The sequence below is a fragment of the Choloepus didactylus genome, chromosome 1 (genome assembly GCF_015220235.1).
Source record: "Choloepus didactylus isolate mChoDid1 chromosome 1, mChoDid1.pri, whole genome shotgun sequence".
Lineage (NCBI taxonomy): Eukaryota > Metazoa > Chordata > Mammalia > Pilosa > Megalonychidae > Choloepus > Choloepus didactylus.
Genome location: NC_051307.1, coordinates 73,198,357 through 73,213,186, shown reverse-complemented (window position 1 = coordinate 73,213,186; position 14,830 = coordinate 73,198,357). Strand labels below are relative to the sequence as shown.

General features: G+C 42.4%; 1 protein-coding gene across 3 annotated transcripts in view; it reads left to right on the top strand.

The window, feature by feature from the left end:
• Positions 1-6,753: 6,753 nt before the first annotated feature.
• Positions 6,754-14,830, top strand: part of CD47 (CD47 molecule) — a 75,769-nt gene continuing 67,692 nt past the window's right edge. For all 3 annotated transcript variants that reach the window (XM_037835148.1, XM_037835142.1, XM_037835137.1), the window contains exon 1: positions 6,754-6,924. In XM_037835148.1, coding sequence (XP_037691076.1) covers positions 6,879-6,924 — 46 coding nt within the window. In that variant the 5' untranslated portion in view covers positions 6,754-6,878. The remainder of the gene's footprint in view (positions 6,925-14,830) is intronic.

Sequence of the window (14,830 nt, the reverse complement as noted above, 5' to 3'; positions counted from 1 at the left end):
GTGGAGATGGCGGCAGGGATGGGCATGATGTAGCTACAAGCCCAGGAATACCAGAAGCCACCAGAAGCTAGGAAGAGGCAAGGAAGCATTCTCCCCTAGAGCCTTCAGAAGGAGAATGACCTTGCTGAGACCTTGATTTCACACTTCTAGCCTCCTGGATTGTGGGGAAACAAATATCTCTCATTTGAAGCTATCCAGTTTGTACTAATGTGTTATGGTAGCCCTAGGAAATTAATACACTGGGCCAAAGCAGGTCACATTGTCACATCCAATTTCAAGGAGGGGGGTGGGGTACAGTCCTGCAGGACTGGATCTTCTCCCCTCAGGGACACTCTCCACCCTTCTCTACTCTCTGCTCTGTGCCTACAAAGCTAAACTTCAAGAATTGTATACACAGTCCACTGACTTCTGGTTGAGATTTGCCAGTGGTAGATAAGAGGGTGGGAGGAGGGTAAAGTCAGAGTATAGACTTTGCCACCTTCCTCCCTGCCCAGCCGAACAGAGGCTGTGTTCCTTCACTGAAGGCCACAGCTACTGCTGGGCAGCCCCCTCTGTCAGCTCCTCCTTTCTCTCAAGGTTCTGGTAACCATTTCCTCCCCCCTTGCTGGTACTTTCAGACCTAGGGATAATAGCTGTGTTGGCTTCAGCATTCCTTGCTGGTTTCTTTAACCCTGCCCATACCCTTGTAAACAGTCCCTTTAGTAAATGCTCCTCAATGCCTTCACTTGAGCATGCCATTATGTTGGGACCTCAATGGATACATATATTGTGTACCTAAGAGGAGAGTCAGAGAACTTTGGCAAGCACGGTGGTAACTAACTCACTAAGTTGAGAAACGGCACTAGCGGAAACAAGTGGGAAATGCAGTGAGAGCGAAGTCTCACAGAGGAAGGAGTGTGAGCTTCCAAGCAAGGTTCTGTCCCCAGTTCCATCATTTATTAGCTGTGATATTGATGTCTCGGAACCTCAGTTTCTTCATGTGAATAACAGGTATAAAAATGCTACCCTTATTGGACTACTGTGAGAATCAAGGGAGGCAAATATGCAAAGAAGCTAGCTGAGGTGGACAGACTGCCCCCCCCCCAAAGATTTCCAAAACCTTCTTCCTGAAACTATGAATGTGTTGCTATACATGACAAAAGGGACTTTGTGGATGTGATTAAGGTTAGAGACTGGAGAAAGCACAATTATCCTGGATTACTTGTGTGTGCCTAACTTGAGCCCTTAAAAGTAGAAAGGGAAGGCAGAGGAACCAATCCAAGAGACGTGATGGCAGAAGAGAAGTAGCAGCATGAGGAGGATGTAACATGCAGTTCCTGGTTCTGAGATGTGGGGGTTACGTGCAACGACTTGAAGGAGGCCTCTGGGAGCTGAGGCTGGCACCCAGATGGCAACCAGCAAGGAAATGGGGGCCTCAGTCCTCCAGACACCAGATTCTGATAGCAGCCTGAATGAGACTGGAAATCTCCTCTTAGAGTCCAAGAAGGGAAAGAAGCCCAGCCAACACCGTGATTTCTGCCTTGTGGAAATCAAAGCAGAAAAATCAGCCAAGCCCATTGGACTTCTGACCTACAGAACTGTGAGATAATAAATGGGTGATGTTTTAATGTGCTAAATGTGTGGTAATTTGTAATAGCAGCAATAGAAGATAAATACACTAGCACGATGAGGTCTTGGTGAACAGTCTACATTAACTTCATGAACGTTATCTGTCCTCAAAGAGGACAAGCAAGATACAAGGGGGCCTTCCCAGGGCTTGAAACATTGCGTTCTCAAAAAAAATAAGCCTGCTTTGATTTTACAACTAACCTAGAAACTGGCTTTCTCTGGTACTTTCAAGCTGTCTTGAGTATGGGCACTCTACCTAAGTAGGCTCCAGAAGGAGCAGCAGGGGGAGGATAAAAAAAAAATGCTATGTTTCTCCCTGGCTTAGGCAAAGGATCCTGTGCACATCTGACATCCAGTAGGAAATTCACACCAGACCAGACCTTCATTGCTGTGGTAGGATAGTCCTTTCCTAAAATCCCTCAGTCCTGCCACCCTCCTACCTGAGGCAGTTTACGTTTCTGGTTTTTGCCCCTAACTGAAGCACGGGTAGGAAGAAGATCATTTCCTGCTGCTGGAGCCTGCCTTCTGTTCCCCTAAGCCAAATCCATCTTTCCAACCACATGTCAATATCTTCCAGCTGCTGAACCATCCAAATCAGTCTTTGCCCAGACAGCACAGATCCTCATTGCCATGCTGCTTTATTTCATGATTGAGACTCGGATGTATTTACAGCTGGGTCAAGTTGAAACAACTCTCCAGGACACTGGGCTCTGGGCCAGGTATCAGAGATGTGGATGTCTCAGCATTCATCACCAATGAACTATGCAGATGAGCAAGCAGATTAAGGACTACCCACTGTGCACAGACACGTGCTTGAATAAAAATTTTAGAGCCTTTTCCAACTCATGGTGCTCCTTCAAGGCTCCAGACAATGAACTGTTATCCTTCTGAACATAATTTTCACCAGCCTTGTAGGAGACCTAACTCATCATAAAAAGACTATAAAAGGACTAACATTTATTGTGTGGTACTGTGCACTGGACACTGCTCTGTGTAATTGTAAAAGTGTTAACTTAGTAAATTCTCAAAGCAAGTCTAAGAGTTAATTTCTATTACTCTTATCATCCCAGCTTTACAAATAAGGACATGAGAGGCCAGAAAGCTTAAGTAATTTGCCTAAGGTTAACAGGTAGTAAGTGACTTGAGCTGTAACTTAAACCTAGCATAGAGTGCCTCTCTAAACTATACACTACACTATGATTTCTCTTGATTTATTCAACAAATACACACTGAGAACTTGTGTCTCAACCAGACACTGTGTTAGACTGTGGAGATACAAATATACACAGGACAATTTTGTTTCTTTGAATTAACATGACAGAAGAGGAGATACATATTTAGAAACAAACATAAAATGACACATTTTATTAGCAATATGGACAAAGTATAATGGGAGAGGCTAATAGATATCCAAGTGGAGGAGAGTTATGGGAAAGAGAAAAAGCAAGGTTGAGAAAGGCTTTTTGGAGAAGGTGACATTTGCACTTGGTCAAAGGATGAGTTGGAATTCTCTGGCTTGAGGAGAGGAAGAAGGAACAGCTGGGAAGAGTGTATGAAGCAGAGGAAACAGCAGGATTGAAGCAGTGAAGCCTGAAAGCAGAATAGTCCAGGCATGAAATAGTCCAGTGTTCCTAGTGTAAAGGGCCTGGTCACAGAACAGAGGTTGGTTAGGATCACATTGGTCAGAAGTGTTAAAAATACAAGTTAAGAATATTTGTTACAAAAGAGAAAAATACCTAATCAAAGATACTAAGAAGAAAGAGAAAATATCCATGAACTAAACCCAGTATGATGATTGATAAGCCAAAAATAGGAATTTAATGATAAGAATCTCCGGTATGTCAGGTCAACTTCAGGGTTGGTTCAATAGTTCAGTGCACAGATATTTACTGTACACCCCTTTATGCTATTTACTTTGCCAGGTACTGATGGAAAAAATGAAAAAGACACAGTTCCTGGATTTGTCTCATTCATTCATTCATTCATTGCTCATTCATCTTTTTAACAACCATTTGTTGAGCATCGTCTGTGTGCTAGGCACGGGGATTAACAGTAAACAGGACTAATGGTCTTTCCCCTTATTTGATTTATAGCCTAGGAAGGAGTTACTATTAAACAGGAAGACAGACACATAAACTGGTAGTTTCCTTATAATATGGTAATTGATATGCACTGAACATGACTCAAATACAGAGAAGGGGCACTTAGCTTATACTGGGGGTTATCTTGGGCTTTGGTATATTGTGGGATACTTTGATTTTCCATTAACTTATGTAAGCCATACAAATAATACTTACATATAAAGATGCATCCAGCCCTGAACAAAGCACAGACTGTTGAGGTACATACAGTTCTGAACCAACTGCCAGGAGTACCAGGAGACAGTATATATCCCACTGCATGGCATAGTGACATGGGTCAAAAAACACTTGAATAAAAAATGTAGAAGAATACAACTATGTCAATATTAATACCAATACCTAATAAATGGAAGGATGTAAATGTCATTTAGGGAGGAAGCTAAGATGTATTGTTAGGACAAAATAAAGGAAAGGGGAATTGGCATGTGGCATGAAATGAGAAAAGAAGCTTGTGATTGTTTTCACTGGAGTCGGGTAGATTTCAGGTCCAACAGTAGCTCCTTCCCTGAATTTATGAACTCAGTTTTCTTATTTATAAAGAGTGATAATAATAACTAACTTGTGCAGTTGTTTGGGGGTTTTATGTTTATTCATCTGTAAAGTGGAAACTGTAAGAACTTCGTAGCTATAGAGTGGTGAAACAAAAAAGTAGAGAAAAGAGGACAAGGGAGATAGACATCAAGTAGAGAGTATCACAGCACATCCCTCTTCCCAGTTGTTTCCTCCTCTCTAAAATGGTGATGATAAAACCTGCCCCTCACAAGGTTGCTGTGAAGATTAATTTAGGTATTAGAATGCGTACCACGTCTGTTCAAAATGGTCTAATACGCATAACTACTCTCCCCTCCTCCTCCAAAACCCCTACCAGAAGATAAAATCAGCTTAAAATCCAAATAAAAATGCTCAGAAAAGTTAAAAGGGAAACACAAATGTAAGGTGGTTAGATATTAGAGAGAAGGGCCCAAGGCGACTCCAGAAAGAGTATAATCAAAACTGGGCAAGTTGCTTCGGATAGTGTCTCCTGGAATAGGCCTCCTCCCTGCTACCTACCAAAACATATACTGGCTAGATTTCCAGGAGCAGAAGTGGGAACCCAGATGGGCTCTCATTCACCTGGCTGAAGCTCATACAATTTTCTGCACAAAGATACATTTAGTGTATAGCCTCAGGAGCCTCCAGTGTAAAAAAGTATAAACATCACCCATTCTCTACCTCTAAAGGTTGGGGACAATCCTTCCTAGTCACTCTTTAGCTTCAGGGGGGTCAGTTTCAGGGGCAGCTGATGGCCTTTTGTAGGCAACCAGCTGCTCTGTGATACACAATGTCCCGGATGCTCAAAGTCTGGGGGATAATTCTTTTGTATCCATATTAGCAGCAGTTGGAGGAGAATCGATCAGTCCCTTTGGTTGCTTCAGGGCGTGAAGGCTGCCATTCAAATCATTACTACCACAATTATTAACCATTGTTTTAGTGAGATGTCTGCCAAACAAATGTTGTTCTTTCTTTTTTTAAATCATTAAAAAAAAATCAAAATTCAATAGAGCAGTGCTTGCCTCGAGACATAACAACACATTTATTAAACCCCTTCTGTTTGACCAGTTCAATGGAAAATGTTGGAGGAACGAATATTGAAAATGCTCCCTGAGTAAAAAATAAAAAGCCAAACACAACATTGTGGGGAAGAGTTTCACACAAAAATCAATTCCAGGAAATGGTTATATAGTATATAATATACTGCTACAATGTGTCACAAGAGTGGCAATTTGGGTTCCCGCATTTTATTACTGTGAAGATGGGGTGTGATAGAAGAGATATAGAGGGTTTGAAGAATACTGTGATAAGTTATTTTCTTTTCTAGCAGATAAGAAAACAAACAACGGAGTGAACAGGATATGTATCCCATTAGAGCAGCCACCAGAGCCTGAAATTGACAAGGGAGTTCATCATTTAGGATAAACTTTAAAATCTGTTTCAAAGGGCTTTTGCTTCAGGATGAGTGATGTGGCCTATAATTCAGTGAGATATTCAAAGGCCTTGTCCACATTGCATCTTGGAGCCACATTTTGAACCCATTTTTCAATCATGCTAAACCCAAACACAACCCAGATGGCTGCACACGACCTGATCGCCCCTGGGGTTTCAGTTTTAACCACATCTAAAAACGTTTACTACCGTGGATGGAACTTGTTTGATTAATCCTCTTCACAGATTAAATACACTAAAGAACAAAGTAAGAAAGAGAGAAAGAACCGCGTAGGAAACAAACGAAGGTCGGGCAGGTGAACCAAGGGGGGCAGGGAGCCCACGGGAGGAGTCTTAGCTCCCTGCGGGCAGGGATCCGGCCACTGCCCCTGTCCTCAGCGTGGCGCCCTCTTGGCTCACTGACCGCGTGGGAAGCGCAGACACCCCCAAACAGGTGTGCGCTTCTGGTGCGAGCGACGGAGTTTATGAGCAGACTGGACTGAGAAAAAACGCGAGGAGGCGCCGGGTCGACGCGCGCAGACGAATTCGGATCCGGAGAGGAGAAAGATGCGGTGCTCGCGCCTGGGCTTGGAGGCTGCGCGGAAACAGGGCGCCGAAGTCGGAGTGAGCAGAGCAGAGTCCCTGACGCGTTAGGGAAGATGAGAGTGAAAGCTAGGAAATAAGTGCTGACAGCATAGTGGGGCCCAGGGCTGTGCGAGTAGTAAAAGGGAACTGCCAACCGGGAGGGTGTAATGAGGTCTCCAGAGAGCGCGCTCTACCTCCCGGGACTAAGGGGCGCTGGGCGGGCGGGGACACGGACATCGGGGGTTGGCGGGTGCAGCGAGGCGTGGCCAGGAAGCTTAGCGCCCGCCACCACCCTAGAGACAGTGCCCGGCCTCAGCCCAGCGGGAGGGAGCCGGAACTCCAGCCTGAGAGCGGGAAGGGCGCCGCGTCAACAGCCTCGGCGGCGGGGTGTGGGCGAGTGCGCGTGCGCGGCTCGCGCGGGCGGAGAGGGCGGCGGGAGCGCGCGTGCGCGCGACCGGGCAACCACGGCGGCCGGTCCTGCCTGTGACGGGCGGTGGCGGCCGGTCCTGTTAGTGACGGCGGCGGCTCCAGACACCTGCGGCGGCGGACGGGGCGTGCGGCGACCTCGCGGCGGGCGCGGAGATGTGGCCCCTGGTGGCGGCGCTGCTGCTAGGCTCGGCGTGTTGCGGTGAGTGGCCCTTTGCTCCCGGCCCTGCGGCTCGCCTCTCGTCGCCCCCGCAGGCGTCTACGCTGGCGTGTGGGTTGCAGCCCCGCTCGCCCGGCGGCGCCCTGGAGAGGGTGGCCCCGGCGCGGGGCGCGCGGGGTGCACGGGGCCTGTACACTCAGTGTGCGGACGTGGGAGGGCTCCGCGGCTAATCGGGCACCCCCACCCCTTTTCTTCCCCTCCTCTTCCTCCTCCCCCTGAGGAGCGGGGCTCATCTTCTTCACGCTGTTCTCCGCCTCCAGATGCATACACCGAGGAAGTCTCCAAACCGTGTACCTCCTGTAAAGCAGGAGATGGCGCGATCGGAGGCGACGGGGTGGCAGCTGCCAGGGTCCCCCTTCTTTCGCACCCCTCTTCGTTCTAGTGCTTAGTCGCATTTGGGGATGAAGGAGGGGGGGTGGAGGGTGGGGGGGTCCCGGGCCTCTTGCGATGGAAGTACGCATTTTGGCGAAGTCAGTGAGACTGGGTGTCTGCCGTTGGCCCTCCCTCATGGACATTCGAGCGAAGGGGACGTAAATGACACAGTTAACTTTCATTTACAATCTAGCATTTAATTAGAGGACTCGTCTGCCCCCACCCCCCCTTTTTAACCCTAGATATAAGCTTCCTTGAAATTCTTCTTTCTCGCAATCCATCAACCACTTTAATACATCCTAAACTGTATATTCAAGTTTTCCCACTCTTCGGGTGAAACGTCTTCAAAGTAATCCAGATTTCGCTTGAAATATGAAGCAGTAATCTCTAGTCAAAAGACAATTGTAGCAGAGAGGGATTTCGCGTCTTGTCGACACAAGGACCTCTTGGCCCCCCAAGCTTTTGAAATCTATTTTGCGTTTTAAAACTGTGTGCTTCTTATGTAAAAACTGAGAAAGGGAAAGGAATGAATATTCGTGGCCCTACAGTGCCCGTCACATTTCACATCTATATATTAAGGCATTGGTGAACTTTTTTCGTAAGATTCGGAATGCAGTTTGAGTAACAGTAAATTGTTACATTTAATTCTGTTTTAAGCTCATGATTAGCCTCAGTGTGTATTCATAAAGGATCTGGACGTCGAGCTATTTCCAAGATGCCTTTGAGTCCCTGCTTACCACTTTTTTTTTCCACTAAAGCATCCTTGGATGTTAGAGCTGTTAATATAATCAAGATCTCTATTGTTGCCATCACTGTCATTATAGTTAAAATAATACTGCTTTCAGATACTTGTTGTATAATCAGAAAGCCTTCATATTGAACAAGATTATAAATTTGTAATAATCACTAATTCATAATGTTGACATCAAAGCTAAATCTGAATAGTAAGTGTAAATCACATACTATTTTTAAAACGGGTACTAATTTAAAGTAGATTAGAAAGAACTGTTTGAATGGTTCTTTTGTGGAAATGGAGTTCTGTTAGGCCTCTTTTACTAATAGTTAGGATCTTGTATCATTTGCATTCATTTATATACAATATGAAGGTGCTCAAATCCCTACAGAGTCCTAGAATTCAGAGTTTGTTGTCCTAGTTAATATTAACTTGAAAAATAAAAGGCATTATGCATTTGAGTTCTCTTAAGTGTTGAATATAAAACAGAAAGTGGTAGTGTTCATCAGTATAAGATATAATGGATTTTTGTATATGTTTGATAACTGTCTTCTAAAGGACATGTATAGAAGAGATGGTAACAGTTTCAGATCAGAAGTAGATATAAATTAGAGGATTTTGAGACTGAATTTATGATCTTGAATGGGTAAGGTCATGGATTGGGAAGTTCATTTTTATTGAAGTATTTACTTTCACTTTTATTTATAAAAGGGACTGATCGATGGGGAGCCGTTGCCTGGTAACCACTACAGTTTTTGTGATCTTTGTAGTAAAAGAAGTTATTCTCTCAAATGCCCCTTCCATCAAATTATAGGCAAACTGCAACCCTCAATTACTGTGCTCCTTCCCCATCCCCACCCCCCAACTGTCAGTATTTCCAATTACATTTTCTTTAAAAGTGTATTAACTATTTCAGTATTATTCACTAACTGGTAAATAAAACCTTAAATAAATGATGACCATGATATGAGTGGGCCTTTTCAGTGGTTGAATGATTTTCCGTTGTTCAGTGAGTTTTTTAAACCAGGGTTGCAGAGGATTAAAAAAAACAAACGTATTGCCTAAGTCTAGTAGTAATTTGGCTTGCTTAACGAAAATGTTTTCTTTTCTCCTAAAGAATATATTACTTTTAAACACAAGTTGCCATTTTAAGGAAGTAAGTGCCTATTTAAAAGTACTTATTTGTGGGGCCACCCCAGCAGGCTAGAGGCAGTGTGTTCAAGTATTACACTAAATGCCTACCATTAGGACACTTGCTCATGCTGTCATCTGTGTTTTGGCAGATGTTTTATCTTTGCCACTGTGTTATTAATGAGGATTTGAAAGGCCAGGTTCTAAAGATGAAAAATAGGTGTTTTTTCCCAAAATTGAAAATATTCTAAATCTAAAATAATCACTCATATTACTAAAACTAAGTTTGCATTCCTTAATGTTAATTCAGCTATAGCCAGTATTGATAGGCATTGTTTTTATAAATGTGTTCTTTTTGTGGTGATAATTTTCAGACTACCATTTTACCCATTTTTTTTGTTCTTTTCTGTCATAGTTTTTTATATAACTTAAAACCTCTATTTTTACGTCTTATGTCTCAGCCTAACATAAGAATTATATAGTTACTTTCATTTTGTGTTCTAGTGCAGATAGGTTAAAAGAGCAAAGAAAATAGTGTAGGATCAATTTTACTAAACTCATGGTAGTGCTAAAGTAAAAAATGTAGCGCATCCAGGGAATTTGATTGTGCTATACCAAGACTAAGAGAATAGAACCTGGATTTCCCCCCTTTGTGATTTCATGGAACTGAAACAATATTAGAAGCTGCACCTTTCTCTGAATATTTCATTCCAAATGCATGGGGCAGTTGCATAAGACTCAGAATCTGGGCAACCCCAGGGGCTGAGATTTTGAGATTTAGACTGTGAATGTTTGAAGACATACCACTCCTCTAGGTTAAAAGGGAAGGCAAGGGGTTTGGGATGGAACAGAGTCTGTCAAAATTGCTTTTTTCCATTTCAAGTGAATATGAGTCACTGCTATGCTCTAAGCATTTCGCAAGGCACCCTAGACAAATTTCAGACTGTAGGCTCTTAATAACTTAAAATGTAGTGTTTTGTTTTTTTTTTTTAAATCCCTCTGTTGTACTTAATATGTTTTAAGTGCTTGATAGGCCATAATTTTGGATGTTATTGGCTTTAAACTGCCCACCCCCTGTAATTTTAGGTCAAACCACTTCCATTCTTATAAGGTCACTTTTAAATCAAGTGGGGGGATTGCTTTGAGAGTCAGAACTAAACAACTCAGGATGACCCACTTTACCCCAGCCCTTTGTTTATTTCATTCTCCCTTGAGGAAAGATCTAACCAGACTTTCGTTTTTTTCCGTAATTCTAACCCAATTCAGTTTGGAACACCAGTTGTTTATAACAGACATTAGGTCTGATGGCAGAAACTGGCAGGATTCATTTCTGGCAGCATCTTTACTCATATGCTTTGCTTCATTTACCTTAGTGATTGCTGAGGCTCCTTACCTCATTCCTAAACACCATTCTGAGCAGACAATCACCTTCCTACTTTCCTGAAAAAAAATAGTGGTGTCTGGTGTAAACTCCCTTGACTCCCCTCCTACCATTTCTAAATTTATCTATATTTCTTAGGCAATCTTAATCTCATTCTCCCTAATTGCCATTTCAGAAGAATACCTCTTCACCTTTCCAAGGCAAGGACAGCCTGTGTATTATATCTCTTACTTCCACCATCTTGGAGACCTGCCCAGTTAGTTCAGTTCTAAAACATTGTCCCTTAAATCTCCCTTTCCTTTGGCTCCTTCCTCTTAGCTTGCCAACATACTCAGGCTTTACCCCATATTAGAAGAAAACAAACAACAAAATAAAACAAAACAAAAAAACACTTTGCTTCTGACTCTGCTTCCACATTCCCACTTACTACCTTTGCTCTCTGCTTTCTTACACTGCTAAATTTATTTAGATTCACTGCCTCTGGTTTTTCCCATCCCATTCAATTCCCAAATGCAATCTGATTTCTGATCCCACTGTTCTGTTGACATTACTACAAATAAAGAAGCTATCTAGGGTTGTTACAAATTTCAATCCAGAGATCTCTCTTCATTCATCCCATATAACATCATTTTATTTGTAGTAAGACTCCCTTGGTATTTGTAATGACATTCCCTACTGGCTTTCCTACTTCTCTCTGCTTTATTCTCACTTTCTTGGCTTGTTCCCTTTTAACTTTTGCTCCATAGATATTGATGTTCCACAAGATTTTATCCTGTCACCTCTATTTGCTTTTCAAGGTCTCTCTGGGCAATCTTCCTTCTGTTTATTGTTTCAATTACCAGCTATATTCTTGGTGATTCCCACGTCTTTATAGTTCCCACCTTCTTAAATCCAGATCCATATATACTGGGACTCTACTGGACATCTTCATTTCATTGTGCTATAGGTACTTTAATATGCAGTCTGTTCATAATTGAAAGAACATTCACCCCAAATATTCTAAATCTCTATTCTCTTTGGTTAATCTGTGGTCTAACTAGTTGCATACAATATTTTGGCCAACAACTTTATTCCCTCACCTTCCACATGTGACTCCGGTTGATTTTACTTCTCCGATGTTTACTGTAATTTTTTGGCCTCCTCTCCAGTTGCCATTACCTGGACTATTGCATAGTCTCTCGGTGAATCTCCCATTCTCCTCTCCTTTCCTGCCTTCAAACCACCCTCCATACTGCTGTGGTCAGTGTTATTTTGTCAAGTACAAATTTGAGTGGTTTACTGGTACTTAAGTTCTCGAGTCCAAACTCCTCAGCAAGGCAGGCAAGGAAGGCCTTTTACAATATTTCTGAACTGACTTTTCCAACCACATTTCTTAGAATTCACTTGACTAATATGCTCACTTTCTTCATTCCTCCGTACATGTGTTACTCTGCCTAGAAAGTCCTTTCCCAAAGCATCCCTACTCATCCTTCAAGACCCTTTACCTTCTAGGAAGATCATTCCAACACACACTCATGTAATTTTAAAACTGTTCTGGTCAACCATGTAACTGATTTGATTGAGATTTTCCATTAAAATGCATAGTTTTGTGATTCTGTAATCAGGCCTATGGAAGTGAAAAGCAGCAGAGAATTCTCTTGAAATATGGAAGAGTGAATTCTCTCACATTTGATATTTAGATTTTCCTTTCTTGGGATTTGTATTTTAAAACTTTTACATTCATAAGGATTGTATTGAGCCCTCCCTGCTGGACTCGGCTAGATGATGAGGATACCAAATGGAAAAATTGTCCTTGGCCTTTATTACCTTATTAGCCTAATGGAGAGGATAGCTAAGTAAAGCAGTTATTACAATATTCTCTAATAAGTGCAATGGTAATTCATGAACTGAGGGCAATGGGAGCAATAAGAAGGGGCATTGAATATAGTTGAGTGGTAGTAGGGAAGGAGGGCATCTCAACTATTTTAGCAGGAAAAGCAAGTTAGCTGATTGTAGCTGCCATTTATTGAGTGCTTGCCATGTATCTGAAAGTCACTGAATAAGAACTTCATGTTCATTATGTCATTAAATCTTAACAAAATCTCCGTAAGGCATATACTATTACTGTTTGCATGTTATGGATGAGTAAACTGAGGTACAGAAGTTAAGAAGCTTGCCTCAGGTTATACAACTAGGAATTGCTTAAGCTGAGACTTGAGCTTGGATCTGATGCCAAAGTTTGTACTTTCACCTACTACACACCCGCTCACCCAGTGAAGGGTATAGACCTCTTTAGGTTGAGGAAACAGCACATTCAAAGGCATGGAAATGAAAGTGCATTTGCATATTTGTGGATTGCAAGAAGATCATTGTGATTAAAGCTTAGTTTGGAAATATGGGAGCACAGGACTTGGAGCTGGAAAGGATCTTGAAGGACTTCATTTGTATTCCATGCTAATAATGCACATAGAATTTAGCCTGAAGTGGGGGGGGGGGTTCTTGTTAAAGTATATTAGGCAAAAGAGTGTACATTTGCATTTAGAACAGTTATTTTGGGAACTGTGGAAAATACATTGGGGCTGGAATGGGGAAATGTTGAGGCTGGAGGCAGTTAGGAGGATATGAACGTAGTTCAAGGGAGAAATGATGAGTGCCTAATTCATTCATTTACCAGGCATTGGATTTAGGTTAAGCCTACCAAGAGGTCTCTGAGGCTAAGGAGACAGAGGAATCCAGCATGATTCCTAGGTTCCTGGTCTGGTTGACTGATGATAGATAATAGGAAATACTTTGGGGGATGAGGATTTGGAAGCAGGGTAGTGTGAGGGTGAGTAGAGCTTTGGACATGTTTAATTTGATGAAAATAACTAGTACATCCAAGTGAAAATGCACAGTAGACTGTTGGCTTACAAAGTTCTGCAGTTAAGAAGAAAGGTGGGGCCTAGTTTTTAAAAAGTGTGTAGGTAGTTAAAACCAAGGGAGAAGGGGAGAATATTGGGGGGGAGGGATGATGTACATAAGACTATGAAGCCCTTAGGAGTAGTAACATTTAATGTGAGTCAAACTGGGAAAGGATGGACAAAGCAATAGGAAAAAATTTAGTGATACCAAGGACAAGAGAAAGAAAGGAACTGTTTATTGGCTCGAGAACTGCAAAGAAGTTAAGTAAGATAGTGAACAAAGCACATTTGATTTTCCACATGAGATGGTGTTTCGGTTTGCTAAAGCTGTCGGGATGCAATATACCAGAAGTGGGGTGGCTTTTAACAATGAGTATCTATTAGGTTACAAGTTACAATTTTAAAGCTGTGAAAATGTCCAAATTAAGGCATCAACAAGAGGATACCTTTTCTGAAGAAAGGCTGCTGGCATCCTGGTTTCCTCTGTCACATGGAAAGACGCATGGAGATGTCTGCTGGTCCTTCTCTCCTGGGTTCTGGTTTCAATGGCTCTCTCTCCCAGCTCCTGTGGGTCTTCTTGCTTCTCTGAGTGTTTCTCTGCTTTCTCTGTGTGTTTCTGCCTTTTATCCTCTCATAAAGGGCTCCAGTAAAGGATTAAGACCTACCTTGAATTGGGTGGGTCACATCCCAATTGGAACAACATACCCAAAAGGTCCCACCCTCAACAGGTCTGAAACCACAAGAATGGATTAAAAGAACATGGCCTTTTCTGGGGTATATAACAGCTCCAAACTACCATAGATGGGTTATGGTGGCTTTAGCAAAAACTGTTGTAGTGAACAGGTAGAGGTGGAGGGGTGGCAGAAATTTAAGGAGGGCATTGGAGGTGAAGAAATGCTTAGATATTATTTTCGGATGCTTGATAAAAGGAAGACAAGTATGGAGGATTTTTTGTTAAACTGGGTGATTTTTCAAGGATCTGTTAAAAAAACAAACAAACCAAAAAAACCAAAAACTAATAGATGGGAAGGCTGCAAATTGGAGGGTGTGGGAAGCTGATAATAATAATTACGGAGAGTTCCTGAGGAGATTGATGGATGTGGAGGCAGATACGGAAAGTAGCTCACAGATAAAGGGATTCATTTCTGAAGAGGGGAAAATGGGAGGAAAAGATGTGGATAGTTGTGGTTGCAGGTAAGTTTATATGTGGGAGTACAAGACACTGCTGGCTTCCCATCTGAAAAAATTTAATTTGAATTAAATAGGAAGAGAGAGCTCATTTGGAGAATATAGGAGAAGGGGCAAAAGGAGAATGACTTAAAAGTTGTTAAATTTAAGAGAAAATTTATATGGAATTGTAGTGATCAAAAGCAGTGGGTTCTCTGTCTTACG